General features: G+C 37.7%; 1 protein-coding gene across 3 annotated transcripts in view; it reads right to left on the reverse strand.

Annotated features, from left to right (window-relative positions):
- The window catches only part of SMC3 (structural maintenance of chromosomes 3), a 48,042-nt gene that overhangs the window by 1,105 nt on the left and 31,548 nt on the right, over nucleotides 1-15,389 (reverse strand). For all 3 annotated transcript variants that reach the window (XM_061636034.1, XM_061636033.1, XM_061636035.1), the window contains 14 exons: nucleotides 14,689-14,788; nucleotides 14,049-14,209; nucleotides 12,906-13,047; nucleotides 12,416-12,566; nucleotides 11,411-11,563; nucleotides 8,327-8,478; nucleotides 7,977-8,135; nucleotides 6,949-7,056; nucleotides 5,943-6,051; nucleotides 5,148-5,395; nucleotides 4,846-5,058; nucleotides 3,372-3,563; nucleotides 3,097-3,274; nucleotides 979-1,085 (listed from right to left, as the gene is read on the reverse strand). In XM_061636034.1, coding sequence (XP_061492018.1) covers nucleotides 979-1,085; nucleotides 3,097-3,274; nucleotides 3,372-3,563; nucleotides 4,846-5,058; nucleotides 5,148-5,395; nucleotides 5,943-6,051; nucleotides 6,949-7,056; nucleotides 7,977-8,135; nucleotides 8,327-8,478; nucleotides 11,411-11,563; nucleotides 12,416-12,566; nucleotides 12,906-13,047; nucleotides 14,049-14,209; nucleotides 14,689-14,788 — 2,173 coding nt within the window. The remainder of the gene's footprint in view (nucleotides 1-978; nucleotides 1,086-3,096; nucleotides 3,275-3,371; nucleotides 3,564-4,845; nucleotides 5,059-5,147; nucleotides 5,396-5,942; nucleotides 6,052-6,948; nucleotides 7,057-7,976; nucleotides 8,136-8,326; nucleotides 8,479-11,410; nucleotides 11,564-12,415; nucleotides 12,567-12,905; nucleotides 13,048-14,048; nucleotides 14,210-14,688; nucleotides 14,789-15,389) is intronic.

Here is a 15,389-nt window from a genome sequence, read left to right on the forward strand (position 1 = left end):
CTTGCACATACTTTTTGAAAGTGGCTAGACAATGCTTAATGAGGTCTCAAAAACTGAGGTGGTGGATCTCTGAATAAGATTTCCACTGTTCAGAGCTTTGGAGTCCTTCATGCTTGATCTCGCCCATGAACAGGCAGAGTGAAGTAATTCATATGGCAGAACAAAGATGAACCCTGGGTGGGCAGTGGAGCAAAATGACAAAGTGGCTTGACAACTGCCATATCCACAGCCCTATTGCTCACACAGGAGAGGGGGCAGGCTGTGCCTGCCTGGAGCTGGTGTAGTGAGCAGGCTTGATGCCATCAAGTGAGAACAGTGGGGACGGCTGGGGACACCCTGTTTTGGGGCTACCTAACAATAGTGCTTCCATCTGCCTGCACTTTCAGTGGGAGAAACATGAAGCTCCGCATTGGCAAACCTACACTTCAAAGGCAGCCAGTGGAGCTGTTCTGGGCTGGGGTAGGGTAACCTCCACCTCATCCACACACACACCCTGTGCAACACATCAGGGATTATGTAAACTAAACGGATACACACATTTTACACAAATAACACAATTCAACCTCTGAGCACAGGGTTTTTTATAGGACAAAGTACATACATGCCTACTTTTAGAATGCCATCTACAGAAAGCAACCTAGAAGTAGGACAGTACGTACTTTGTACTAAAAATAATAAAGGTAAAAAATAAAACACTCTCCAGAGTCATATGTTCAGATGTGTCTGTATATCTACACATCTACTCAGTGTGCTTGCCTTCAGTCTATCAAGCCAAGCTGAAATCTATGCAAGCACTAAAAATCAAGTCACTAGAGATTGTCAGGGGCAATCACAGCCCTCGACATAAATCTTTTGAATTCACATGCCTGTATCTGAAAGTGATTTGAAGAAAGTCCAACTTACTTAGTTTACTTATTTTAATGGAGCGCTTTGGAGGATCTTAGCCATAGCCTACAATACTAAAGTATTAATGCATACCTTATTTCTGAATTTTACACCATAGAATTTATCAGCAGACTCAAGCAGTTCAGGCCGGAAAGTTGTGGTAATAAACTGAGCATGTTCTGCTAATTCCATGATCATATCTGAGAGGAAAAACATACACAAATGTCAATGAACGCTGATGTAATTTGCAAGATACTTCTTAGTGGGTGAAAAATATGCTTTAGTTTTGGTACATAAAAACATAAAAGTGCAATATTAAAATTTAAGTAAATTTCAAGCATTGGGTTAAGTGGGCATCACATGACAATTCTGCACATTGTGGAACTTGATTTAGATCATAGATCACAGAATAGTAGATTTGGAAGAGACCTCTAAGGCCATCAAGTCCAACCCCCTGCTCAGTGCAAGAATACAAGTTAAAGCATACCCGACAGGTGGCTGTCCAGCTGCCTTTTGATTGCCTCCAGTGTTGGAGAGCTCACCACCTCCCTAGGTAATTGGTTCCACTGTTGTACCGCTCTTAACAGTTAAAAAGTTTTTTCTGATGTTCAGCCAAAATCTTGCTTGAGCCCATTATTCCAGGTCCTGTACTGTGGGATGATGGAGAAGAAATTCTGGCCCTTCTCTGTGTGGCAACCTTTCAAGTACTTGAACAGTGCTATCGTATCTCCCCTCAGTCTTCTCTTCTCAAGTCTAAACATGCTTTGTTTCCAGTCTCTTGATCATCTTTGTTGCCCTCCTCTGAGCCTGTTCCGGTTTGCCTGCATCCTTTTTAAAGTGTGGTCAGTGTTTGCTTCATTAAATGTGGGAGAAATGTGGAAGGACTTGGAAGAAAGATTCAATTGGGAATCTACCAATCAAGAAATCAAGGGGATGTACATCTTCCTGGACGCTGCAATGCTCTTTTGCTATGCCAGAAAATGAGCCACAGCACTACTGGCGCTGCCACTGTGAAAGCTTTAAGTCTTATATAAAAGCAGCTACAATAGTAGCACAGTTTTCTTTCCAACCTGGAACTTTTTCTCTGGCCAGACATATCCCTTTTTCCCATGATGGTCCTCATGATACAAGCTGCAACAATGGCAGTGATTCTAAGCCACCCCATTACATCACTCTTTTAGGTAACTTCTCCCAAACTTAGTTTGGATTTTATCAGATTTGTTCTGGTCACAGTTAGAACTTCTGTACAACAGTGCTACTGATTTAGAATCCTGAGACTAAAACTGAACTAATGTTGGCACATACTATGATGTTGTGATGTGGAGAGAATGGGGGCACCCATTTCATATGAGTTTTAGCCTCTCTGTTATTCAGATGTGCAATTTTAGGATCCAATCAGGTTCAAAATTTGCCCATTACCTTGCAGTAGTTGCCAGGAGTGCTTTTCAACAAATCTTCACCAGCAAAATTCACTATCTTGGGTGTGGGGTGGGCTGTCCTTAGTGACCATTCAAAAATACCAGTAGCTGTAGAACACAGCAGGGATCTGGGAGCACCGTATGCTAGTTTCTGGATTTGAGCTGACTTCTATACAGCATATATTGATACTGACTCAAATAATTTAAGAAACCAACCTGAAACCAATGTATTTCTTAGTTCGTTCTCAAATGTTTAACAACAAATCATGAATTCAGATGAAAGATCAACATATCTAAGGCATATCAACATATCTCTTCAATGTATGAAATAAAATTATCTTAACATCTCTGGACCACATCAGAACAAGGAGGACATACAGAAAAGGGTTCTTAAAGTTTTCCTGTAGTTTTTTTCTTTATATAACTGATGTTACTAAAGCTAGAGTGCCTTCTAGAATCTGCCTATGCCTCTCAACAGAGATCTCCTTACTTTGTACCATCCTTCCCATCAGTCAGACCCATACATATATGAGGAATCTTTCCAGTCAACTGAAGGGGCAAGTACCTGTCTGGACTCCTTCCTTGAGCTACAGTAAAAGAGTCAACCATATCCTTTAAAAAAAAGTTCACTTTTGCACCTTTGGAAAAGGACAACCACAAGCCACACATATGCCACTAAACAACTATACTGAACCCACAATCCCAATTAATTTTTATGAGATGCTTCCTCTGTATCTGAAATTAGATAAATAAATAACTTCTGTGTTGAACAATAAAATATACGACCCTCTACCTGAAACAGCCTTTCTATGTTGGGCATCCAGGGCTTGATCAATTTCATCGAAGAGGTAAAAGGGAGCTGGGTCACATTTCTGGATAGCAAAAATTAAGGCTAGAGCCACTAGTGATTTCTGTCCACCAGAAAGCTGCTGCATCTCTCTCATTTCACCTTGCTTACCAGTAAATGACACCTGAAGGAACAACAGAAAGACTAGTTATTGCTAATTCTTAAGCATTACAGTAATACAAACAGCAATCATTAGTGGGTAAAATAAAATATTCCATTACCCTAATCCCAACTCCAGTAAACTGGTCTACAGATGGGACGCTACTTTGAGATCCTGATCCCTTTTCACTGTCCGCACCACCTTCACCTTCATCTTGAGACTGACTGCCTTCCACATCACCCTTCTTCATCACAAGTGTAGCTTTACCCCCAGGCACCAGCTTCTGAAAGACCTCACTGAAGTTCTTTGACACCTTGAGAAGGGGTAATTGAATTCAGATTAATCTTTGTAAAAATATTTTAAAGAGATTTCAACATCTCTTTAAGAGCTACTTGCTATGGGCGGTATATAAATGCAACAAAATAAATAAATAAATAAATAAAATAAACATCTACTTTGGTAAAGTATTGCCATGTGAGTTCAGCCTAGATCATATCAAATCACCTGATTAAATATGCTTTCTAACAATTGATGATTTAGTGTTACCAATATGCAGGTAACACAATAAAGTAGCACAAGTAAATGCTAGTAAGGGAGTCACTTTTACTGTGAAAGAACAAAAACCTTGAAGGGGGTGGGAGCCTGCATGGGCTGGCCTTCCATACTATTCAACATGCATAAGAAGGGCCCTATCCATGTAACAACATGTGTGCACAGAGCTTCTCCATGTGAGGAAGGGCAGAATCTTGACTGATGGGAGAATCTTGATTGGCTGAGGATCCCCTCTCTGAGCTCCATGCATATATAGTGATATGAGTGCAGAACCTCTTTTCATACATAAACACACACAGAGAGACAGTGTGGGTGGCATGTGGGTGGTGGGGTCATGGCCACCTTTGTCCTTCTGCATCAAACTCATAGCAATTGTGGAAAATACAGTATAAAATATTAGCTAACATTTTTTAGTGTGCACAATCTCTTGTCTGAACCTATTCTGAGACATATTTATTTATTTTATTTATTTTATTACATTTCTAGACCGCCCTATAGCAGAAAGCTCTCAGGGCGGTGTACAACAAATAAAATCACAATTAAAATATGAGCAAGTGTGAAAAATATAACATGATAAAAATCCGAAATAGAATTGCCATATCTCAGTTAAGACATTTTTAGGCAGCCAATGAACTCTTGTTAAGATTCCAATAATTCAGTTTTCTTATAACAAAAAATGAAAATTTATAAACTTTACAAACATAAATATGAACACATGTGAAGCGCACAGTAATACAATTTTTTCCAACATGTAATTCAAAGCAAAGCACAATTCTGTACATTTCTTGTTCTAAATCTGAACACACACAACACTTGTTGGAATATTTATGCCCATAATTTACACAAATCTCCATTTATTTATTTCTAAATGTGTAAAGTCTTATTATAACAATACATTTCTAAAAGCTTACATAACTTACACAATAGCAGCAAATGCCAATACCTCAATCGGAGCAAATAAAAAGCCAAAATTCATTAGGGTTTGACTCCATCTCAAACAATAACCATTTAACAGGCTTGTCACTCACAGGGATAAATAATACCTGTTTAAATGTCAGCTGGATAGCTTCATATTTTCTGAGTTCAAGGACATTCATCAACTCCATGATAGACTTATAGCCCCTGTCCAACTCTTCCTGACGTTTTATCAACTTCTCTTTCTGTTCTGAAAAGTTCACAAATTGATCTAGAGCTTTTTTATTGACGTGACTGTATTTTTTCAATTCTGTGTTGCATTGTTCCAGTTTGCGAAACAGCTGCATACAAAAATTAAGAGAATCCATCAGGGCATGATATGAACCACAGTCCACTATCTCTAGAAGGGAATAATCAACATCTGTGTTACCTGCTTTAGGCTCAACGTCTGGTATTTTTCAAAAGCTTCTTGAGGAAGTGATCCCAATTCCCTGATTTTCTTCATACATTCTTCCTTCTTTTTCAGAAGCATGCCTTGCCGGTTAGTCATTTTCTCAAGCTCTTTTGTGTCATGATTAATAGCATCCATGTGCTCTTTCTCCATGTTCTTCCAACGCTCCATGCTCTTCTGGAGTTCTTTGATTCCTGCTTCTGTTTTATCAATTGAATTGTCCAGATCTAATATATCAAAGTATAGTATAAAGAAAAGTATAAAAAGGTATAATCAAACTCAAACCTTATAAAATGATATGCAAAGAAAATAGAAAACATAAAAATAACTGAGGGAAAAACCACACTTTGGAATGTTGTTAATACTCCCATATGCTACAAAGAACAGAAAAACAAAATCCAGAGAGGGAAGCCAGTACAAAGAAGTGAGTTATGTTAGATATGTCGAGTACAGTATCTACTACAGCTTCTAGCAGCACTTTCAGGCAGAAACAAAGGAAACAACTGCACTAAGGCAGCCCAGCAAGCATTTAAATTCTCTATCTTTCTGGAGGGCTCAATGGGAAGCATGGCTAATATGTCTAGGTATGTGGGATCAATTCTATTTGTTCTTTATACTGTTTGAAGATGATTTCAATTGCCCCTGGAATAATCTTTGCTCAGTTTTCTTCATTCACCTTTATATTTGAAATATGTGTATATTTTCATATTTGAGAACATAATAAAATATACTAGATGTAGCTAAGCCTTCTGTTCATTATTTTTTTCTACCAACCTTCTGAGCGTGCCAGTGTATCCTTTACTCGTTTATTGATCGCCTCAAGCTCGGATGTTGTGGCTGTAAGAACAGTGCCACCTTCTGTTTCTCTCAACTCATTCAGCTCCTAAAAAAGCCAAAATAAATGGCACGTAGGTTTAGCTGAAGCAAATAATCAAACTATAAATGATACTGTATACAACAGGTTACTTTTTATTGTTTATAATAGACTATTATTATAAGCTTCATTTTTGTAATTTATTAGTATAGGGTTTTCATAACATAAAATTTTCAGGTTGAGCCACAAGCAAAAATTTATTTTCTTTTATTTATACTGCCTCTCCAACTGTGTTGTCTGGGAAGTTCACTGCATTCTAAATTCAAAATCATACAGAGTTTACCAATGAAATCATAGTTAAAAATCCCAACATTTCAATTCCAACATTTAAAACTGTGATACAGCAACTAAAAATTTAGCACCAGCACTAAATGATTCTACTAACACAAGAACTTCTGGCTGTACAAATGGAACATCTCCTTTCTCTCCTCTCCTCGAGCGTCCCCTAAATTTGCCCTGGGATTTCCCCCAACCCTCTGAAGCAGATTTGGGAAGGGTGTTTGCATTAAGCATGGGTTCTAACCCACAACAGCGGATTAAAGGAATGATAATGCTGTAATGCTAAATATGGTTGCCTGGAAGTAAGTACCATCAAACTCAATGGGGCTTACTTCTGAATAGATATTATTTATTTATTTATATCCCGCCCTTCCTCCTGAAGGAGCCAAGGGCTTCCACTGAAAAATAAATATCTAGCTTCGCCCCAAAAACTGCATGAAGAGTAAGTAAATCAAGAACAGCTGTTTTGCATGTGAATTTATATCTGTGTCATAGTAATGCCCCAACTTTGTTGAATGTTGAGAGCCCATGAAAAATGTAGATAAACCGGTAAATACTGAGTCACTTTGATGAAATTGCTTAGACTTTTTTTAACAGAATGGAATGGAGCGAAGTAAAATATCTTACTTGTTCAACTTGATCTAAGCGTTTCCTCAAATTCTCATTGAGATAAGTCTCAACTCGTGTGATGATGCCTTCAAGCTTTATCCTCTCATTCAAAAGCTGTCTGTTTTCCTATATAGCAAGAAATACAGAATTATCCTCAGTATCTGGTGGGCTGTTTCAGGATTTGAAGACTGAATACAGCAGATGTTGTCTCTATCCTGTGCATTTAGTGTACATGTGAACGTACAAACACACAATAAAATCTTAGACTGAAAATATTTTATGATCTCCATTATTTACATGTATATGTTTTATGAACACATTGTAGGTAGAGACTCTGTACAACAGATAGGTTTATCTTTATTTTCCAAGGTGTCCAAATAAGAAGGGTTTTAATAAAATTAAACATACCTACTTTGGCATCTTTACAAAAACCAGTCTACTACAAATTCATTTCAAAAGCATAATACAAATAAATCATTTCAATAATACTAACATTAGAATATTTTAAATCAATTACAAAACGGACCATATATTTTTTATCAACTGTTAAAATACCTAAGCCAGAACCAGTAAAACTATCTGCGCAGAAAACAACCTACCGAGAATCCAATTAACAGTAATGCAACTGGTCTGTAGTGCCAATACTAATTCTGTTGCGCTTCATCATCCATTCTAGCCACTGTAAGACACCTTGGGTGATATCTAGTATTAGTCATATTCAAAGCAGACCCACTGAAATATATGGACATTCATAGATTTCAATGGGCCAAATCTGAGTATGACTAAAATTGGCTATTGCCCCTGATTTTCCCTTCCAAATGAAAAAAGCAAGCAAACCGACCGCCTGAATTAGGTTTTAATTCTTGTCTTACCAAGTAAGTGGGTAAGGAAATAGTTCTGAACTTGCTTTTGTAAATGGTTCTCCAACATCATCGTTGTTATGTGCCTTCAATTACGACTTATGGCAACCCTATGAATCAGCGACCTTCAATAGCACCAACATCATTAAACACTCCAATTTAATTTTGTATTTTAAGTGTCCTTACTTGCTGTAGCTGTCGGATCTCATCATTAAGTGCATCGACTCGCTTCTGGTCCTCTAAACTGAGCTGAGACAACAAGTCTGTTCCCAGTTCTGCTTTTAAAGACTCTCGGGTTGATTCCATAGCATGTAAACTTGCCTCCAGACTTTGTAAGCTGCGTTGCTAAAGTAAAATTAAATGTATCATGAAAGAGGCCTACCCTGGCTGACACAAGCAGCACATCCTGCCCTGGCTGACACAAGCAGCTGGGCTGTGGATGCAGTTGTGGTTGCTCTGCTCTATCAAATCTTGCCACTTCCAGCAAAGGGTTAGGTTTGTAACTTAAGTTGCTAATATTCTCAGATATCCCATACCTTAGGCATAAACGTTTTTTCTGACTGCTGTCTCTTTTCTTTCAACATTTTCATCTCTGATAAGATGCTGTCTCTGGAAGCTTTGAATTTTCTTTGTTGGGTTTCAATCTGCTGCATTTGATTCATAAGCTGATCAATTTCATTATTAATCCATGCAATGTGCTAAGGAAAGATTCTGCCCATAATTAAAATTATGGATAATATAAAATCAACTATAGGTCTTTAAAAAATTGAGTCATTTGGATTAACAAAAGCTGTTTATACATTATAGCATATTAATATAGCAGAGGGTTGTATTTAACCAAGTGCTACTCAGAATAGACCCATTAAAATAAAATTTGAAGTTTGTCATAGCTATTAACTTCAATAGGTCTACTCTGAGTAGGACTAGGACTATCCAGAAAGACTACCTGCCACAACTTTCTATAAGCAAATGAAACAGAAGTCACAATATGGTTAGAAATTATACTTACCAGCTAATCACATACTAGACTTGACCAACTAACAGCCACTGATGGACATTTCTCCAAAATACCATTTCAGATAATAAATGTGGGTGGTATATCTCAAAAACCCTTTCCTCCCAGAAAATGTACATTAAATTTAAGTAAAGAATGATGCCAAACTTTTACTGTTAATGTTGGATAATGTTTCACTTTCCCCCGAATTATATTCGCAAAAGTAATTTTTTAAAAAAAAAAAGTTTTAGCAGCTGTCAATATCTATTGAGAATTAATATCAAAACACAGCAGTTAATCCACTTTCAAGACAGCCCCACTGCTTATGGAGGATTTCCACAGGGTCTATTTAACCCTGTTTTCTCTACCTATATGCACCTAGATGATAGAAGTGGCCCTTAGGGGGAATGGGAGGCCTATGTAGGCCTCCCATATACATTTTAAGATGTTTTTAAACATTTTTTAAAATATGTTTTTAAGATACTTCATTTTTAAAAAGTTTAAGGTGTTTTGAGATGTTTTTAGTGTTTTGTCCTTTGTTTGCCGCTCTGGGCTTCTTTCTTTCTAATTAATTGATTGACTGATTGATCGATTGATTGATTGATATCCTGCCTTTCCTCCCGGCAGGAGCCCAGGGTTCCTCTTCTAGGAAGAATGGTGGGATAGAAGTTTAAATATATAAATAAATAAATGATTAAAAAAACCCATTTAGCCCCATTTCTCATCTCATTACAAATTAGTCATGCTGCAAAGCATGTGCAACTTGTATTGGTCAGAGAATGATGCTTAAGCAGACATATGTGTACAAAAGTCTTCCATTAACCATAACTGCTAGCAGTGCTGGCCATGCACATTATTTTTATTTATGTAACTATTTTATCCTGCCCTTCCAAGACCCCCAAGGCAGCTAACAATAAATCAAAGAAACATAAAATTAGATAAAAATACACTAGCATTACTAGTAAAACATCAATCAACAAAATGCAGAAGTTGTAAAACCAGAAACAAAGAAGAAATGCTTAATGGGCATTTGGGAAAAAGACCTGTTTTCGTTGTTATGCAGGGCTGTGGAGTCGGAGTCGTGGAGTCGGAAGCAATTTGGGGTGGAGTCAGAGTCGGTAGAAATGTACCGACTCAGACTCCGATTCCTTTATGAATGGCAAATGTATATTAACTAGTAATAACAAATTTACTGTAGTAAAATGGTAGCACAAGGCATTTCATCACCACTACGTGAATCCAGAGCTTGGAAAAGATACTTTTTTAAACTACAACTCTCATCAGCCCCAGGGATTGGGCTCGTGGGAGTTGTAGTTCAAGTAAGTAACTTTTCCAAGCTCTGGATTCATGTGGTGGTGATGAAATGCCTTGTGCTACCATTTTACTATAGTAAATTTGTTATTACTAGTTAATATACATTCGCCATTTATGAAGGGGTCGGACACTAGAAAAATAAAGGAGTTGGAGTCAACGGTCTGGCGTACCGACTCCACAGCCCTGTTGTTATGTGCCTTCAAGTTGATTACAACTTATAGTGACCCTATGAATCAGTGACCTCCAAGAGCACCTGTCATGAACCACCCTGTTCAGATCTTGTAAGTTCAGGTCTGTGGCTTCCTTTATGGAATCAATCCACCTCTTGTTTGGTCTTCCTCTTTTTCTACTCCCTTGTTTTTCCCAGCACAATTGTCTTCTCTAGTGAATCATGTCTTCTCATGATGTGTCCAAAGTATGATAACCCCAGTTTCATCATTTTATCTTCTAGTGACAGTTCTGGTTTAATTTGTTCTGACCCCAATTAGAAAAGGTCCTATCCAAGACAAATTCTCAGCACAAGCATACCACCTGCACTATGAGTGGATCAAGTCCTTATGGCAGCTTTCTGCAACCTGGTACCATCCAGATATTTGGGATTACAACTCACACCATCCCTGACCATTGGTCATGCTACCTTGGGCTGATGGGGAGATGCCCTTCAAGACATCTGGAAGGATCCAGGCTGAGGAAGGCTGCCTCATGATATTAAGTCTGCACAGTGCCTTATCATGCACCTATCACATATCTTTGGCCCTTCATAAAAATGACAGCACTCCCTTTCCCCCAGGTTATAAAACTCTACATTTAACAAAAACAATGGTACCATCATCTCTTTGAAAAGCAGCAACAAAAGAGAGTTCTAATCAGCTTTCAACACCAAATCACAAGCCCAGCAAAAACAATGTGATACAGAGTTTTTAAGCAATTCTCCTGACAAATGTTCCACCTTCTGCAAGAACCAGTGAAGAGCTGCTCTCAGCAAATACCTCTAGTATGGGCTCCTTTTGCTGTTCTTCCAGGCTGAGTAGATCTTGACAGACACTCAGCAACAAAATATATCTACAGCCCTTTTTCTTAACGGCAACCAGCCCTTCTGAGTTTCCCAAAGAGTGGCCATAACATGCAGAAGACAAATGTACACACACACAAATATATATACAAAACTACCAAAAGCATTCACACACCACTTGTACATCAGTCATCTATTCTCTTGCACATCTCATATCAGCAGCAGTATTTTACAGATAAGCAGGCAAGTAAACAATCCAACACCACCCTCCACATGAATGAAAAAGCATATGAAGGATATTTTCAATGTTTCTGCGCAAGTTTTCATTGAGTTTTGCTTCAAGTTCTCCAAGTTCTTCTTCTACCTTTCTAACATCTTTCTGGAGTTCAAGTCGTGACTTTCTTGTGTCATAATAACCCCCAGTCAAAGCCCCTCGGTGGCTAACTTGATCACCTAGACCAAAAAAATATATTTTTAACAGATGCTAGTCAAATCTTGCAAATGCACAAAATTTGAAGAATAATTTCTCAACAGTAACAAATACAGAACTGAAGTGCAAAATTTCATGGATTATTTCATTTTGCACAGAAACTTACAACGTCATGTGTTTATTTGCCCTTTAAAAATGGATAGGGAACTGATCTGGTTTCCCCCACCCTGTAGGCTAACTATGACAGGTGGGCAGGGCCACTCACCTGTCAATCATCTGAAATCATGATATCCTGTCTTCCTTTTCCTGCTTGGTTAAATTAAACCGCATGGGAAAAGGCTCAACATCTCCAAGCACTATTTATCAGCAGCAGTGGTTAAAAAGGTACAGGGCTTTGCAGGTGCTGTCAATCAGCTGATCCTCAGGGTTTGCAAAGCCGGGTGCTCGCAAAGGCAAAAGATTTTGCAGGCACTGCCAATCAGTTGTCAGCAAAGTGTTGCATCTTTACTTACTGGACATCTGATGTCATACGTAGGGCACACGAGTCCTGACTTGGCTGAAATGGCCTTGCAGGCAAATGCGGAGGCCATGTGAACCTAGTTAGTCCTGTAGTCTGGAAGTTCCCCCACTGCCACTTTAGAACTATTATTAACACTTCAAGAACACATTTACAGGACCAACTAACCTATTCTAAAACATCAAACAATTCTATTTGCATGGACTAATTTTTTCAGTATATAGACTGAATAGTTCTTTGTAGAGATAGTACAAAACAAAATCTGCTTATTATAGATGCTTTGTTGAGTAGTTCTCAAAGCACCAAGTGGACTGGGAAATTTCTTTCCTACATAAATAAAATTGTACCTAACCCATACCTTCCAACGTAATACAATCCATAGTAAAAGCTCTGGCCAGCTGGGTAGACACTTCCATACTGCGACAAATAAGAGTCTTTCCAAAAACATGTTTGAAGGCTTTATCAAATCTTAGATTGTATCTTAGTTTACTAATCATAGGAATGGCATCCTGAAAATAAGAACAGTCACATCAAACAGCTAAAAAGAATTACAAAAGTATTGCAGTTACTTTCAGGTATAAAATGTAGAAGATAAAAATATATATAATCAAAACGTAGAATATAATAATCTTGAATGTAAGCGAATCACACTAAGATTTCCTTAAACTGAAGGAAAATAACCTGGCTAAAAGAGATAATCTAGAACTACAACATACAGAGACACAACATATGGACTACAGGTTGCACACAGCTCTCCAACCCTTTTGTTTGTTGCCAGCATGTTACTGAAACTGTTACAATTATGTATGGCCCAGCACACTAATTTGCTGTAAAGAAAAAAGACTTACATTGGTTTCAGGGTATGCAGTATCTCTAACATCCAGTTTGTTCAGAGGCAGGAAAGTTACTTCTCCGGGTAGATTCATTTTATTGAACTCCATTAGAATTTTAGTACTGACCTCATCAGAATCTACAATATGATAAAAAAGTCTAGCAGGAGAAAAAGAAAGAATATGATTGAATGAAGATTTTATCTTGAATTAAAACACTTTGTGACAGGGAATTTGGGGTTCTTGGACCAGGGGTCCTTGAAGAATTTAGAGAACACAGGCTCCAGGCAAAAGTAGGCCTTTATTCTATATGAGCATACGCAAGGACAGCTTCCCTAGAGCATCTAGTGAAGACTGCAACATGGCACTGCCTGCATAGATCTTTTATACAGTACTAAGCACAGCATGTGACATCATTTCACCAATCATACAATTTCTTCAAAACATTACATAAAGGTTGCAGTATTTCTAAACCAATCAGATAATATTAGGTAATTCTAATATCTAGTTACATGAACACGTGTACAGGTAAGCTTCCATTATACGCGCGTTATTTCCTATTCTGCTGTCCCCTTGACTGATGTTCTTTGAGACCAGTTGCAACCAAACACAACTTTACATTATTATGATTGGTCTACCATGCATACTCAGCACATAGCATATTCCATTGTTTCTGACTGGCCAAGCCTACCCAGCATACCTGTTGTTATTGAAACATGTTCTACACATCTATGGCCTAAAGCAACATATTGATTTATCAAATGTTAATCATATACAGGCCTGGTGTTGCTCAAGTTTGGGTACCTGAAAGTTCAAGAACACCACAGGCCTGTTGTTTTGTTATAGGTTTCCTACTCATTATACTTCTTAATATATATTTCCTATATGTGTGTGTGTGTGTCTAGAGAAATCATATATGGATATGTGTATATTCCTCATTATATGTCCCCACACTCACTCTCTCTCCCTCACACACACACACACACACACACACACTATCAAAGACTACCAAGAAAAAAATTCCTAAGGAACCAAAGTTTTATACACTTAGATTGCTAGAAAATAAGCCTAATTCATCAATTTAAGTGTCAATTTAAGACCATTTTAGTTATATATTAACATCAAACATTTATATAAGAAACCTACTCATCAGAACTATACCTGTTTCCTGCAGTAACTTCAACACAGGTGTAGAAAGCAGGCTCACACTCAAAGTTATTCATTACTATTCCATGATAGCCATTCAGAACATGCTGGTTAATGCCTTTGCGACGAAAATGCTCCAAGACTTTGTTTATGCTGTCAATTCCATTTAGAATAGCCTGCCATAATAAAGTAGAATTACTTGTGCTTCTTACAGTTTCTCTCTCTCTCTGATTTCTCGCACTTTTGATTATTACCAGTTTTTAGACTGACAGGACCAAAAGGTTTTATTTGCTACAACTTCCTCAGTGTTGCTACAACATTGTGCAATGAACATTATAAGACACACAGCAGTAAATCAATTATTTGTTCAGATAATATATGCAGCTATTCAAGCCTATGCACAGGGCAGCTGCATGCACTTAAGCAAGTGTCTGCGGACTGCAGAAGCTAATAAAAAACCCAGTTTTATTTCTATTTTCAAAGCATGGTAAGCCACAAATAGTTTTGCTTCAATGCAGCCTTCTTCATTTTCAGACAGAAGTTGTACTTCTTACACTCCCACAAGATTCTTCAAAAGAAACGAGGTTTATAGCATTTGCAATATTAGTTTCTGAAAACCTGTAACATAATTATGAAAATATGCTACAAATCCCACCTTTCCTGTTGCTGCTCTAAGAAGCTGTTGTTTCTTTTCCAAATCCTCCCGTTTTGCAGCAAGAGCTTGCTGTTCTGCATTCTCTTCTCTCCACAAGTAACTGAAAAAATAGTTGACTTCCATGTTACCAAAGGTATTTTCAAGCAAAAGCAGCATAAACTACCAGATAAAGGTACACGTGTTACAAAATTCTCTAATCTTTAATAATGTCATAATCTAAAACTTTCAAAGAGCATGTTAACTTTTGAACAATCTTTTGTTCAGTGAACAGCACCTCAAACTGATTTAATTTTTTCAAAAATAATTCCTAACAAGAAATAAAATCTAATATGCCTTTTAAAGAATTGTTCCTTTTTCTAACACTGCTAAAATCCTTGCCATCAAGATTAGAGAATAAAATCTATGTCAGACAGTCCTTCAGGCAACCCTCCCTCCCCCAAAGTTTCATGTTTTGGGAAATTCAGAATATTTTTTGTAGTATTTTGTGTACTAAAACACATACAAGGGAAAGACTAGAGAACAGTAGCCATGAACTAGAATCTGGAGATGTGCAGTGGTAAAAGCCATGCCCTAATTGCAAGATTCCATGAATGAGGTTCCCTCTGATAGTCAACAATGCTCACACATTCTCAAACATTTTTCAAAAACTATTATAGGTATAATTCTCTGGCAAAAATGAAAGTTCAGATTCCCAGGAAGCT

The sequence above is a fragment of the Rhineura floridana genome, chromosome 7 (assembly GCF_030035675.1).
Source record: "Rhineura floridana isolate rRhiFlo1 chromosome 7, rRhiFlo1.hap2, whole genome shotgun sequence".
Taxonomy (NCBI): Eukaryota; Metazoa; Chordata; class Lepidosauria; order Squamata; family Rhineuridae; genus Rhineura; species Rhineura floridana.